This window comes from Thamnophis sirtalis, unplaced genomic scaffold (assembly GCF_051295495.1).
Source record: "Thamnophis sirtalis isolate CommonGarterSnake01/CBP01778 unplaced genomic scaffold, rThaSir2_p1.2 scaffold_5, whole genome shotgun sequence".
NCBI lineage: Eukaryota > Metazoa > Chordata > Lepidosauria > Squamata > Natricidae > Thamnophis > Thamnophis sirtalis.
Window position 1 is genome coordinate 71,530,818 of NW_028261385.1, and position 15,280 is coordinate 71,546,097.

A 15,280-nucleotide genomic window follows, 5' to 3' on the forward strand; every position below is an offset into this window, starting at 1 on the left:
ATGCTGACCCTGTAAACCACTTAGAGAGGGCTGCAAAGCACTATGAAGCGGTATATAACTCTAAGTGCTATTGCTATTGTTGCCTACTAGTTAAAATTGGTTGGTTTAATGTAATAGGTTAAGCAAACAGTGAAAGCTTATACTGACTCACACTACATGCTTGGCCAGGAGTGACAATATTTTTCCAGCTGAGAGCTATGCTTGGCCTTTGAATGATCTGTCAAGGACTGCATTCCAAAAAGGTACAGGTAGTCCTCAACTTACAGCAGTTCATTTAGTGAACGTTCAAAGTTACAAAGTGAAAAAGTGACCTACGACCATTTTTCACATGACTATTGCAACATCCCCATGATCACATGATTAAAATTAAGATATTTGGCAACTAACTCACATTTATGACGGTTGCAGTGTCCCAGGGTCATGGGATCCCCTTCTGTGACCTTTGGACAAGCAAAGTCAATGGGGAAGCCAATTTCACTTAAAAACAGTATTACTAACTTAACAACTGCAGTGATTCACTGAACAACTGTGACAAGAATGGTTGTAAAATGGGGCAAAACTCAGTTAACAAATGTCTTGCTTAATAACAGAAATTTTGAGCTCAAATGTGGTTGTAGGTCGAGGGCTATCTGTAGTCAACAATTCAAAGTTACACACTAAATTCAATTTTATTTCATTTATATTAAATTTTTAATTACCGGTATTAATATTTTTAAAAAAATAAAGATATCAAAAGCAGTAATCAGTATTTGAAACATCATTCTCTTCAAATCAGGAAGAGTGAGTGATGGGGGGAAACAGCTAGAAAATTCAAGCATTTAAACAAAGATTTGTAATTTGGTAGCAATTTTCCTGAAACAAAGATGTTTTGCTCATAGCTTCTACTTTCTATTATGTGGAAGTGCACACACATGCACTACACAACAACAATAGCTTTGAATTATATAGCTCCTCTGGAAAATATTTTCTGAAATACACAAGGGTTTAATAGAGATTATTCTGGTTCATGAGATCAGTGTCTCTGCAATTAACTCTATACTTAACTCAGAAATGGTCAATTTGTGGTCCTCCACATATCATGATGAAATATAACACCTAGCAGTCCTGATCAGAAAACTTAATAGTGTGAGAAGCTGAAGCTGAATTTCAGAGATACATATCTGAAAAAATAAAAACATCTAGCAAGCCAGTAACATCCCACCCTAAATGAATGGGGCTATTTTGAGACATACCATAGATTGGAAAAAAATATTTTGCTATATTTTGGTTGCGTTTAGACAACTGTTTTATGAGTGCCCTAAACTAGCGGAAAATAAAACGGGAGAAAAACCATTTCTTGGTGGTTTGCTGATGAAATTTAGTTGCAGAATTTCTGAACTGCAACCAAGGAATTGGGAGTTGAATACAGCAGTAAATTCCTTATGCAGGTCAAGATATAATGATACCAGTGAAATTTGTCTCCTACCTGTCCAAGGCAGTGCTGGTAGGCATACTCCTACCAAACCCTCTCACAGCCATTTGATGAAAATATGGAATGCAATGGAGATTTGCTGCAATAATGGCCAGGGAATCAGAAGGGTTAACAAAAAATCCATTTTGACCCAGAATCATGTAACGATCCTGAAAGAGAAAATAAAATATATTGAGTAGGGAAAGGGGAAATGAATCGGTAAAGAAGAACATCTGAAGTGCTTGTGCAAAAAGAGCTGGATTGTCCCTTTTTTCAATTTGCACTCTAGCAAGAGGGAGACCCAAAATTGCTATTTGGCTTTAGTCTGTTTCATATGGTAGTACTCAGCTACATGGCCTGATCTAAACCCCATGGAGCAGTTTAATTTAGTTGAATAAATTATGGGGAAAAAATATAATAGCTTGTGATTCCAAAGTTTCATATTCTTTTTTCCTGGAAACACACTCTCTTGAAGAATAGTAACATTTCCCCCTTACATTAAGCTTTATTAAAAAGGAAAGAAGGAAGAAAGAATAGGAGGAGGGAGGACAGAAGGAGGAAGGAAATATCTTTTATCAGTCCTTCTTCATTGGGAACTGCAAAATCAATTTTGAACTTTTAATTCTTATTTGTATCTTATAACAAAGCATAATGTTATCAACTGTTTTCTTTAATTGAACTGTGAAGATTTCCAATAATTATGCTCTATAAATCTTTCATTATTAGGCAGGAATTGTTCTCCAACAATCTTTTCAGCAAATGAAGGATAAACAACTAAAAGTTAGAATGAGATAAAGAATTGAATTTAACTGGAAATATCAAGTCCAGCATTACATTTCCTAAAATGGTCACACAATACTTGGTAGAAAGTGCTTCATGTCCTAAACAAAGGAGTTAAAAATGTGACTCCAAAGTATCATTTACACTGGGTTCTTCATCTGTTGCCTACTGATTAAATCAGGAAAAAAACCTTTCATTGTTTTACCAAAAACTGGAGATTATTTTGGTAGTAACTATGAATAATGCAAAATGAAAAAAAACAACAGAAGTGAGGTGGGATGGAGGTCCCATGGCTAGGTTCAGCTGTATACACAATTTATTTACCTGACACTTCAATCAGTTTTCCAATTATAACTGCCAAACATTTCTAATACTATCAAAAAGATACATGTATTTGTCTGGAAAATCTATGAGATACATTATGAACTTGAAATGTACATTCCAATACATGTTATGAACTTGAAAAATCTACAATTGATCCCATGTAAGAAACTAAACGATATATTTTGGAACTTTAAATATTTTAGCACTGAACAACGTTGAGCTACTGAATTGTTCATAGTAATGAGGGAAGTGCATAACTGTCAACTAAACTGTTAATTTCTTCTGTGCTTAAATGAAAGCCTAATAGCTATGTGAAAGTTAGAAATCTTTTTGTTGTTAATTCACTTTGTTGTTAGGTCACTTTCAGCTATGAAGTTAGTTTCCCCAAACCTACCCCATCAGCATCAAATGCAGCTCCAAATCCATACTCTCCTCCTTTCATTGCTTCCAACAAGGAAGTGGCATATGTTAAGTTTGGATCAGGGTACTGGCCACCAAAATCTTCCAGAGGGACACAATCAACTGCAGAATTAGCAGGAGCTCCCAATTCCTCACACAGGATTCTCCGGACATAGGGACCCATCACTGCAAAAGGGATTTGCCTCCAATTTAAAGACCATTTTCAAATAAATATTCAGAATGAACACCTTCATGCATTAAAAAAAATGGAATCGATTTGCAATAAGGGGGGCCCAAAGGTGCTTTTTCTAGAGGCAACTGGACTTTCTTGGGGTTGGGGTTTTGTTTTTTTTTGAAGATATTTCGCTTCTCATGCAAGAAACCAGAAAGTCCAGTTGCCTCTTGGAAAAAGCACTTTTGGGACAACTATAACCTGGATGACTGAGACTCTCCGTAGACATTAAACAGGGTATTACATCACTCTCTGTTAAACAAGGTAACATGCAATTCTCTACAAAAATTGCCTCTGTATTTATATGCAGTGACCAAGGTAATCTCCTTTAAAAAGATGAAGGCTATGAAAGATCTGTTTATTACCTAATAATTTAGGAAACAAATGACAGTAAAAACAATAGTAAATCCAAACTATAATCAATAAATCAATAAAAATAGAAGAGGTTCAGCATTAAGCACATGGAATAAGCACCTCTTCTTTTTTGTTCTACAACTACTGCAGAAGGAATGCAGAAATTTCACTGAATGTCTGGTTCAGTTTTAGGGCACTTTGGGAAAGTGAAACAAATGTATGATGTTTCAGTGATTTATTACACTTATTTTGTTCTTTATGCTGCTATAGAAGTAGCCGTCACCTTACAATCGTTCATTTAGTGACTGTTCACAGTTACAATGGTACTGAAAAAAGTGACTTAGGACCAGTTTTCACAATTACAACTGTCGCACATGATCAAAATTTGGGCACTTGGCAAGTATTTATTTATGACAGTTACACTGTCCTGGAATTCATGTGGTTATCACTTGTAACTTTTTCAGCTGGGTTCCTCCAAGCAAAGTCAATGGAGAAAGCCAGTTTCATTTAACGACATCAAGATTCTTTGTACAACTGCTTAACAATCCTGGCAAAAAAAGTTGTAAAATGGGGCAAAAGTCACTTAACAATTGCCTTGCTTAGCAACAAATTTTGGACTCGGTTGTATAAGTTGAGGACTACCTGTAGAATATCTAAATTGGCAGTTCAGCTGCTTATGTCATTTGTACAATAAAAAGCTGGTATCAAAACCAAACGTATTAGTGTGGTGATTAATTTAAAGGCAGTTTGATTCTGGATTAATTTGTATTCTGGAAATTCCCAAGTGAAAGTCCAGCTATTTTATAAAAGGCGTGAGAACACAGGGCAGCAACATATATCACCTGGTATATATTAATAAATAACAAACTTTATTGGGGGGGGGGAACCCATGAGAGTGCTTAAGAAATAGCTGTATAATACCAAATGCAAGTCAAATATTCTACTAGTGGACATTTTGGACACTGAAAGAGTTTTATATATGAGCAGTAGAAAGAATGGTCTCAGGAAATGAAAGGAAACTGATTTTTAAAAAAGAATGTTGCTCTACTTAAACATCAACATCAGACATAATTAAAGGAAGAGACAGATTTTCTTCACTTCTGCAAAGAATTTTGTGGCTCTTTGAAAATATCTCCTTAGCCAATGTTGAGGGAAATAGCTGGTATGAGGTCATATATCTAAACTCAATTATAGTATCTGCGGTTTGTGGGAGAAGAAAAATTGAATAGCATTTAAAAAAAAATACAAATGGAAAACAGGCAGTGGGTGAAATGCGATATCACTTTGCGTATAGGAATGTCATAGAAAGATGCATTTCAACAATTTATTTGTGGTATAAACACTCTTGCCATATTTAACTTTTCTAAAGATGATAGTAATTAATTATTTTAAAACTATTATTGAAGGTTTTAATAAACTGAAGAAACCCGTTTGTGGGGAAAAATATATACACTTACAAAAATATAATCACGTATTTTTTAACCTGTCACCTTTGTCCCAGTTATTTTTGCCACATTTGAAGAACTTGGTTTCTACGAATTTTTCAACATATAATCCATATATATATATATATATATATATATATATATATATATATATATATATATATATATATATATGTGTGTGTGTGTGTGTGTGTGTGTGTGTGTGTGTGTGTGTGTGTGTATGTGTGTTTGTGTGTGTGTGTATATGTGTATATGTGTGTATATATGTGTATATGTGTATATGTGTATATATGTATATGCATATGCATGTATGTATGTATGTATGTATGTATGTATGTATATGTTTTTGTAGATTTTCATGGGTGTAGGTGACACAAAATACATACATACACACACACACACACACACATATAAATGTATATATATATATATATATATATATATATATATATATATATATATATATATATATATATATATATATATATATATATATATTTGATGTCCTTTCAATTAAAAAAGGACAATGCTATAAATACTTTTAACTGAAGTTAATTGAAACAAAAAGTGTCCTGTACATTCAAGAACTGCTTTTTCCCAGAGCCAATTACCATATTTTTGAAGTATAAGACCCACCTGAGTATAAGACGCACCAAGGTTTTAAAGAGGCAAATAAAAAAAAAAAAATCCACTCTGCAAATCTCCCCAAAACAGCCCTTTTTTGTGAAAACGGACCCAGTTGTTTTTTTTTTTTCAAAAAAAAGGGCATGAATACCCTTAGAAGGCTGCCGGGGGGGGGGGGGCGACAAGCAAAAAACCAGCCTGTTTTTCCATGAAAATGGCCCTGTTTTTTGTCAAAAAAGGGGCACTGGGAAGCTTATAGAGTACTCCTGGGGGCAGGGCGGGAATTGAGCAAAAAAACAGACTGTTCTTTGCTCATTTCTGCCCTCCCCAACCCCCAGGAGCTCTCTGAAAGCCTCCTACAAGCTATGCATGGCGGGCTTCGAGGGGAGGGGCTGCCGCCGTCGGGAGCTAAGTAAAGCTCCTGCCAGGACTCTGGTTCGTATATCTTATAAGATCTATAGATATCTCTCCTTTCTGGCAGAAAGGGGCAGGGAGAAGGTCAGTCGTTAGGATCTCTTTGTAATTCATAGCTTTTTTTTTTTTGCTGTGAATGGAGAAGAGGTTCAACATTAGCTGAGCCTTTACTCCGGCCAGTTTTCCGCGCTGCTTTTTTTTGCAGCCTAGGCAGATTGCCTCCCCCCCAGGACAAAACTAAGCTATTTAAAAGCCAATTCGGGCGGGGAACATTCCCGAGGAACTTTCTCTATTACTATTTAAAATACCAGCTTCAATCTCGCAAAAGGCTCCCTCTCTTCTTTTTTTAACTGCGTCACAAGATGGCGATCTCGTAGCTTTTGTGTTTGATCTGACGCAGCTAGCTGACCCTACCCTCCTGAAGGCTTCTCCGTACTAATTGCTAAAAGATTATCTGAGGGGAGCACAGACTTTGATTTTTGGCTCGCTGGATTCTCTTATTTTTATTCTGGAATGGCTCCCAAACTTAGACAGAAGCGCCTCCTTAATAATATATCTCCCAAAAATGCCATGAAGCCGCTACCCTTGTTTCCTACACCCTCCACGGGAGATTTGCTAACACAAGAATTCCTTCTTAAAACGCTTAATGATTTCAGACAGGAGATTAATCAACTGATTTCGGATTTATCTGATGAATTTGATGCTAAAATTGCTCAGGCAAAGCAGGATATAATCGGGGTAATGACAGTCATGACAGATTATATTGCTGAAACGGAGGACAAATTGGAACTTTTGGAAGAAAGTAACCTTAATCTGATATCAAAAATTCAAACGTTAGAACAGGAAATTGAATCTGCACAAAAAGAAATTGTCAAATTAAATTATAACAAGTCTGCCTTTGCTATACGTGTTAGAGGGCTGCGTGAAAACCAACAGGAGAATTTGAAACAGACATTCTTTGAGGCTTTCAGCCGCTTGGTGGGAAGTCCGGGACTTAACTTTGATTGGCAGATTCAAAGAATTTACCGCCAGAATTCCTGGGTAGCAAAACAGCGACAGCTTCCGAGGGACATAATAATATACTTTACTACAAGGGAATCTAGAAATGAGATAACACAGAGGCTCTACGGAAAGAGGTTGAGAATTGACGGGGACGACTTGATTGTTTTTAAGGAAATACCATTTCAAATGTTAAGATCAAGGAGACAGTATGCTTTCTTAACCGAAGAACTCAGAAACTCTCAGATTTCATATAGATGGGAAGTCCCAGCTGGTATTACAGTTACATTTGGCGACCAAAAACACCGCATTAACTCTGTCTGTGAAGCCCGAAAATTTTACTACGAGACCCTGAAGGCGGGACTTCCTGATTCATCCGGATCTGGGGAGAGACAGGGAGAAGGAGAAGACAAACAGCGAGACACGTGGTTACAAGGTGGAGCGTGTTGCTTTTCTCTTCCGGAAGGGCAGAAGACTAAAGAATAAAGACTAGCGATGTTTTTAAAGCTTTATGATTTCCGTCTGGGATAAAATGGAAAAGTGGCATATCGATGATGAGACATGGAGACTGAAAGAAGCGTTGCTGATTGGGGACATATATTGTACAGAAATTTTGTTTGAACTCTAACTTTAATTGCGCATGAACTATTCTTTTAGGTGAAGAGAGCGGAAATTGTGATCTTTTTGAGTTGTGGTTTGGGACAAACGGAGTTGGGAGGTGCGTGGGAGAGGGAAGGGCAGCGAAAGTTTAATTAGATTACATGGGGCTAGAACGTAAGCTGATGTTTGTTTGAGTTGCTATATTAATATAAGGTTAAGAAAGTTTGGTCGGAGAATCTTCAGGAAAGTGGAGTAAATATGGGAGGAGCAACGAATATGGATAAAATATATATGTGGATATGGATAAAGGCAGGGTGGAAGGTAAAAAATTTATATGTGGAGGTGGGTAAGGATAGAAAGGGAGGTGTTGGAAATGAAAAATGAAAGAAGTATTTGAGTTAATGGTGTTATAGAAAGGTTTGGATACTTGGATAAAAAAGGAGATAAATTAAAGGTTTGAATAGATAGACAAAGCAAGGAGATTTTTAGTTGGGGAATTCTAACTGATCAACTTACCTGGCTCTAATATAGTTTGAAACCCTGCAAGTAGTAAAATAATCGAAATTTGGAATGAGTCACATTGATTAAGATTTATAGATAATGGGAAGCTGTGGTAACGTAGTGGGCTTATGACCCTTTTTGTTTCTTTCTCCTTTTTGTGTGTGAGTGTGGGTGTTTTTTTTTTTATTATTTCTTATTTTCTACTATTTTTCCTTTTTCTTTTTGGCTACTTTTATCTTACTTTTTTTAAATTTTAAAGTTAGTTGGCCTTATTATACTTAAATGCTTGTTAAAGAATTATGCCGGGCATGGGACCTGCGAAGCCGTAAGGGGGTTAGGGAGGGGGGATTATAGGGGGGAGGGGGGAGGGTGGAATTACAGTTTCAATCCTTAGAACAATAAGAATTCACTTGTGTACTGCCGTTTTTTTTTTTTTCTTTTTCTTTTTTTCTTTTTCTACTTTTATTGTAAAAAACAAATTGAATTGTATGGATACACCAAAGTGGGGAGAAGAGGGAAAGAGAAGGGAGAAGTAAAGAGGGAGTGAGAGGGAATGTAAGGAGGGTAAATGGAGGGAGGGGGAGATGTCTGAGGGGGAAGGGAAGTAGAAGAGGGGAATGTTGGAGGGGTGAAAGGAAAGTTGGAGGGGGAAGAGAGGGTGTATGGGGGAATGAAGTGTTATGTTGGGGGGTTTTTTTTTTTTTTCCTTTTTTCTTTGCACAGTATATAAGTGATTGTACAAAATGAAAATGAAAATGAAAATGAAATAAAATATTTAAAACTTAAAAAAAAAAAAAGCTATGCATGGCCATTTTGGTGAAGGGGGCGGGGTTTCAGGAGGAAAAAATGCTGTATTCAGTGTATAAGACGCACCCAGATTTTCAGACTCTTTTTTGAGGGAAAAGGATGCGTCTTATACTTCAAAAAATACGGTAATATTTTGGTTTTCAGCTGAAGAAAGGGATTTTTCCCCTTTCACTCCCATCTCCAAAATTAAGTCAGTAGGAAATTTAAGGCATCTCTCTGACTCTGTCCCACTCTCACCTTATACATAACTCCCTTAAGAACATGACAGATATTTTGAATATTATACTTAACAGCAAAATCATGTGCATTTCTCTGCATTCATTAAGGATGACTCGCTAGCAAATGTATTTAGAATGATAGCCTGGTATAAAGCAATAATAATTATTGTATGAGTTTTAAATCTTATTTTCAGCATTTTAAAAAATCAGTAGTTTACATACTGCATTAAAAATGGTGCTCTTTACCTCCATTCATGGCATCAATTCTGATCTTAAGTTGATTTGGCCCTGTTAGCAAGCCTCTAATAGAACTGAAATCAAAGATGGTCCTCAGAAGATTAAGGTAAACCTCCACAGAGTCCACTATCTCAACTGTGCACAAAAGATGAAACAAAGGATGTAAGTCAGGAGAGCGTGCTTAGTTATAAGTACACAGCAAATGAAAATTATTACTACAAAAACTTTTATCACTGAGTTAAGTGAAAATCTTCGCCATAAATGCTTTGGGAATTAACCCAGCACCTTTATCAAAGATCGCCTCTCAATTTGGCAATTCAAAGTCCATAGTAGAATTCTTGTCAGGGTTGCCTGAACCATTCGTAAGGGCAAAGTTGCTTAAAACTTCAGCAGCAGAATTGGCAGAAGTGTATTCTGTTCATGTACACGTACATGCATATTCAGGCAACCTAGAAAGGTCCTTGGAGTGTTTCACTTTCAAGAATACAGTCCCTCAATCAGCAGTGGGATTCACTTACCTTCCCTACTGCTTCGTAAATGTGAGCACATGTGCACGCTTGCTTTGCTCGTACGTGCTGCATCTGTGCATGCACACCACTTTCTGCGCATGCGCAGTGCTCGTGTATTACATCAGGGTGTGTGGGCGGAGCCTCCCACAGCCACAGCTACCGATTCGAATGAACTGGAGAGAGCCGGCTGAATATCATCTCTGTCCTCAATGCTTTACTATACCTCAGACGGTTACCTTTTTTCTACTTCACAAAATGTCCACTGAATGTTTTTGCTCAGCAATAATTTCTACCTGATCCTGTCAACTATGAATATTCTACTACTGTTAGCTTTTTGGATATTCTATGAATAAGCAAGAGAATAACTTAGGACATGCTTACTTTATTTATTTATATTTCTTATTTCTTAACTGCCTATCTTCCTCAGACAGGGGCTCAGGGCAGTACTAATCATGTCGGACCAATAAAGGCAGAAGCAAAGATAAAGTTATAAGTTCTAAAACTCACTGTATTGCTTCCAGAATTGTGGGCATGCAATGGAATAAAACAGAATATCAACAAGTTATCAAAAAGTCTAGAATAAAACCATGTATTAAAAAAAACTCTATAAAATGACTATGTGGCTTAGTAACACAATGACCACAAAAATCCATAATCAATTTAGTAATGTAAAACAAAGGCTGTAGAATGAGAAACTGAAATTTCAACTTGTGCTTTAAGTTTAGAAGTAAAATGCCTGAAGAAAAATATCTAGAATGGGAATGCTAAGCTAACAAGAATCAGGGGAACAGAAAATTAGATATTGGTTTGAATTTCAGTCACAGCCAGAATAAGATTATTATCAATATAGTATTCCCTTTATAGTACTAAAATTTATGTGAAACTTAAACAGTTGGGTAACAAGGGAAAAGACACATTCCCATTGTGGATTTCCTATTTCCGTTCTAAAATACTACCATGCCAATAACTTTTTAAAGGACTAACTTTTCACACTATGGAAAAGAATTCAATACCCCGGAAAGGCTTGAATTTATTCTCCAGATCAAACTCCTGTCTTCCCAACCGAGACAAATCAATTCTCAAATCAGGGCAAATGGCATATTCTTCAAGGGTTTTGCTGATCTGATAAATTTTATCAGAAACAACATCTGGAGCTGGACCTGAAAATATAAGACAAACATAAGCTGTATCAATTCTTGAATATCAACCACAAAACAGAGATTAAATGCTCTTAAATACGAAATACATTTTATATATTATTACAAGATACACAATAGTTTAAATTAACATAGTATTTTAGTAGTGCATGCATTTTTATTAGAGCTTTTTATGGTCTCTGAAATCTTCAGATTAAAACTGAGCTGCATGTCTGATGTTGGATCTTCTGAAAAATCAAATTAAACTTCTTGGGTTTAATGTCTCAGCAAATATTAATTAGTAGGATTTTTTTTTAAATCTAGTTCAATTATTTATTTTTATTTATTGGACCCAGATTGTTGGGGGTAACTTTGTAAACTGCTTAGAAAGGTCTCTAAAGTACTGTGAAACGATGTATAAGTCTAAGTTGGCAATATGTATAAAATTTTGTAACCAATGGGATATTAGAATTTTGAGAGCTTGCAATGTTCTCACAAAATCGCTACACTGTTCTATGTGGAGAGTAGCATATTTAGTTTACCATAGGAAAAAATGGTGAGAATATTCCTTGTCACTCTGTTTTTTCCCCATACAGGATGCATTCTGCCAGTTATCTTCTATTAACCTTAAGAAGAGAAGATGGGTACATTTCCAAATGGGGCTGCAGTAATAAATCAGATTCCTATTTATTTATAATTAAAATAATATTTTAGATATTCTAAATAATATTTCAGAAATCTAATTGGACAGGATGATGTGGCGATGTCAGCAGAGGTGTCTGTGGCTACTACATCAGACAGACTTCTTGTCACTGATCTTATGCCTGGAACCAAAAGAGATGAAAACATGTCTATTCAAAGATTTCAGTTCCCCCAAAAAACTAATAGTTGGAAAAGTCTACAAGCCCTTTCAATATTTAAATATTCTGTATTTAAATCTAAGATGTATTAAGATATATAGCTGGCTGGTTGGCTGGTTAGACAGATATAGACAGACATTATTTTTAATTTTTTATATGATTATAGATGGGGAAAGTAAGAGGCAATAGGCAATGTAACAGGCAAATTTCTTTTCGGACCTTAGGTTTTTTCTAAAAACAAAAACAAATCAGAGTTCGTAATAAGTTGCATCACAACAACTCTTACCTCCATTGGCAATGTTAAACTTTACTCCAAATTCTCCTCCAGGTCCTCCAGGACAGTGACTAGCTGTGAGAATAATCCCGCCAGTAGCTTTGACCTTTCTGATAATGCAGGACACAGCAGGAGTGGATAAAATGCCATTCTGCCCAATAATCAATCTTCCAATCTAAATGCCAGAAAAAAACAATGCCAGATATGGTTGATGGTACGTGATGCATTGATTAAAGATGATCTCTATTATTAAAAGGGGAGAGCTTAGTTCCAAACATAATCATACTGGTTGACATCCAAGCTGCACAGCAAATATTTTGAGCCATTGATCACAATAAAATAGCAAGGATTTTCAACTCTGATTGTACTGATGAATAAAGACCACATACAAGTAGATTTTATCCATGAATTCCTGATGTACATCCAGGGGTGGGTTGCTACAGGTTCACCCGTAGCTAACGTTATGGCTAGTTCGGAGAACCTTCAAATCCCACCCCTGGCTTGAGGAAAGCCTCTGGAGCCTGGGGAAGATAAAACACACCCTCCGCCATGGTGCAGGAGGCCAACTAGGCCAAACAAGGCCACTCCCACCCAACAACTGGCAGGGAACCCGTTGCTGAAATTTTTGAAGCCCACCCTTGTGTACATCTGCTTCTATTTCATAGTGTTCACCTGCCTTCTTGCTCCATTATATCTTAGTGTAGAGCAAGATTATAGCCAGTGGCCGAAAACTCTACATGCCATCAAATGGTGCCATAAATGAAAATCTAATAAATAAAATTAACTTATAGAAATATGAGAAACCTTTCATTATAACCTATATCCATAATCCACATGCATTATGTCACACATAATACAGAAATATTATACAATATAGATTGCTGTCTAAGAATTTGTCTCTACTAAAAAGAAGTTATCTTAATAAAGACAGTGGTATAACTTCACGAAAGTTTGGGGGGAAAAGAATCAGTCTCACTTGAGAATCAAAGCTGTAATTTTGTCAATGGAAGTCATTAGAAATCAACTAGGCTTCATCAATATGCAGGAATCTGAAACATGTGGGTTCAACTGTACGCTTAGACCTTTAATAGGCATGAGAAAAGACAGCAACTGTCATTCATGGGAGCCTTTAGCAGGATCAAAGAATGATTGATAGCTAGGACCTGTAGCTTTCCCCAGAGTCAGATTTCTGTGTTAAAAATAAAGGCCAAGAATACAGTGCATTTCCGAACACTTTGGCTTGCTGTGTTGTACTTGCCAAAATTAGGGTGAATCAAGAAGTACGGTAAGCCCATTCCATTCTTACAGAATGACATAATTTTGGGTATGTAGTTACTAATAATTTGCTCACTCTCTTTAACATAACAAGCAGCCATTAATTGAACTATATTTTTTCCCCTTTCAATTGTGTCCAATTTTCAGAGACCACCTGGACAAGCCCCTGCACTTTCTTGGCAAGGTTTTTCAGAAGTGGTTTCCCATTGCCTCCTTCCTAGAGCTGACAGAGGCTGACTGGCCCATAGTCATCCAGCCAGCTTTATGCCTAAGGTAGGAGTAGAACTCACAGTCTCATGATTTTTAGCCTGATGCCTTTCTGAATTCATGAAATTGGCTTTCTGTACTTCGGTAATGTTATTCTAATATTATTTGAGTTTAATATAGGAGTAACTTCAGAGGCAAATAACCTATTTCCCATTTGGAACTATAATATAAATTGATAAGTTAGTAGAAGTACTTTATTACAATTAAAGACCAGCTCAAAAGCAGAAGGAAAAGAATTGTGAGACAGGAAATAAAAATGCAGTAAAACCCAATAATTATACTGAAATTGGTTGAAGTGTGTTAACTTAATAAATAGTAAAACCTTGTTAAAAGAAATAAAATTACAGTGATGAGAAAATAACAATTATAAATAAAATAGAGCTAGGTGAATTGAAAGTCTGTTTGAATGTGGTATTATTAGCTTCAGCTAGGCATCTTTACCATGAGAGCAATTATAATTATAAATATAATAAAATGTGGGTTAATAGGTCAAGGTCTCTTTCATCATAGGGACAAAGTTTTTGTTCAAATAGGATACTCCAAATTTTCCGCTGGAGAACAACTGTTGGAAGAGCAATAACTCTTGTCACGTTAAAGCTCTTCTGACTTTAGGAACCATATTTGACTTAAATATTTAGTTGGCTTGAAAATGGAAAACATCTTTGAGAGTCAGTTCCTTGGCACACTGTTTAAAGACTGTCACTCCATATCTCAGGATTGCTTTAAGGGAGAAACCACGGCACTTCGGTTTCATGTGCACTTTCGTAGATGAAACCAAGTAATAACTTAAAGTCAAAATCGAAAATCAGAGGCATCAATTCCTTGATGTAAAATGTGAAAAAAAAATGTAATTTCAACGAGTAAAAAAGATACATGGACAAATATTAGCTTCAATTTTGCTCACAACAGCCTCTTGATTTAAGTCCATGTTGGGAACATAAACCCATCAAAGGATCTGTAATATATTTAAAATTTTATTTTTCATCCTCTCTAAAGGGAATGAAGGACCTATATGGTCCCAACTGGGCTCAGAACAAAAGCGGTGGTGTTGCATACTACCTAAAAATAGGAGTGAATAATGCATTGCTGGAGTAATACAAGGATTGCAGAGTTATTGCTGATTTTTGTTGCTAGAGACAACATACTTCAAGTGTGCCATGCATGAAATATTATTCCATATATGTGAAGATCTAAACTTCTTAAATTGGGTAAGCATGAATTTTAGGGCGCTTAGCAAATATATGTGTGTGTAACTATATAAAACGTATATTATGTTATTTTTTATTACTATTATATTATATTCTGTATATGCACATACCAATATCTTAGGTTTTCATAATTAATGTTGCGTGAGTCTATATTGCAATATGCAACTAAAGTATATAAAGTTTGCTTTAGACCAACTGGCATTTAAGATAATAGCACATCATCCATCTAATTTTTAAATTAGAGTTCTCATAAAGTGTTATACAAGAAAATTCAGGCATCCTTTATTTTTTAAGTTTGCACTATGTGTAGCAATAAGTACAAAAGTGATTCTGAAATTGATAAAATTGCATATTGTGTGGATTGGAC

General features: G+C 35.9%; 2 protein-coding genes across 2 annotated transcripts in view; one reads left to right on the top strand and one right to left on the bottom strand.

Annotated features, from left to right (window-relative positions):
* Positions 1 to 15,280, bottom strand: part of PGM5 (phosphoglucomutase 5) — a 60,354-nt gene that overhangs the window by 31,252 nt on the left and 13,822 nt on the right. Inside the window, exons 2-6 of the mRNA XM_014057785.2 lie at positions 12,176 to 12,338; positions 10,907 to 11,053; positions 9,394 to 9,519; positions 2,949 to 3,139; positions 1,466 to 1,620 (exon numbers count right to left, since the gene is read on the bottom strand). Coding sequence (XP_013913260.2) covers positions 1,466 to 1,620; positions 2,949 to 3,139; positions 9,394 to 9,519; positions 10,907 to 11,053; positions 12,176 to 12,338 — 782 coding nt within the window. The remainder of the gene's footprint in view (positions 1 to 1,465; positions 1,621 to 2,948; positions 3,140 to 9,393; positions 9,520 to 10,906; positions 11,054 to 12,175; positions 12,339 to 15,280) is intronic.
* Positions 5,994 to 8,300, top strand: LOC148045421 (uncharacterized). Its single transcript, XM_087716010.1, has 2 exons — positions 5,994 to 7,795; positions 7,845 to 8,300. Exon 1 carries the CDS (start codon positions 6,536 to 6,538, stop codon positions 7,505 to 7,507), a length of 972 nt encoding a protein of 323 aa, XP_087572136.1. The 5' UTR covers positions 5,994 to 6,535; the 3' UTR covers positions 7,508 to 7,795; positions 7,845 to 8,300.

Excerpts from the sequence above, each read along its gene's own strand:
- LOC148045421 (XM_087716010.1), top strand. The coding sequence starts at position 6,536 with ATGGCTCCCAAACTTAGACAGAAGCGCCTCCTTAATAATATATCTCCC.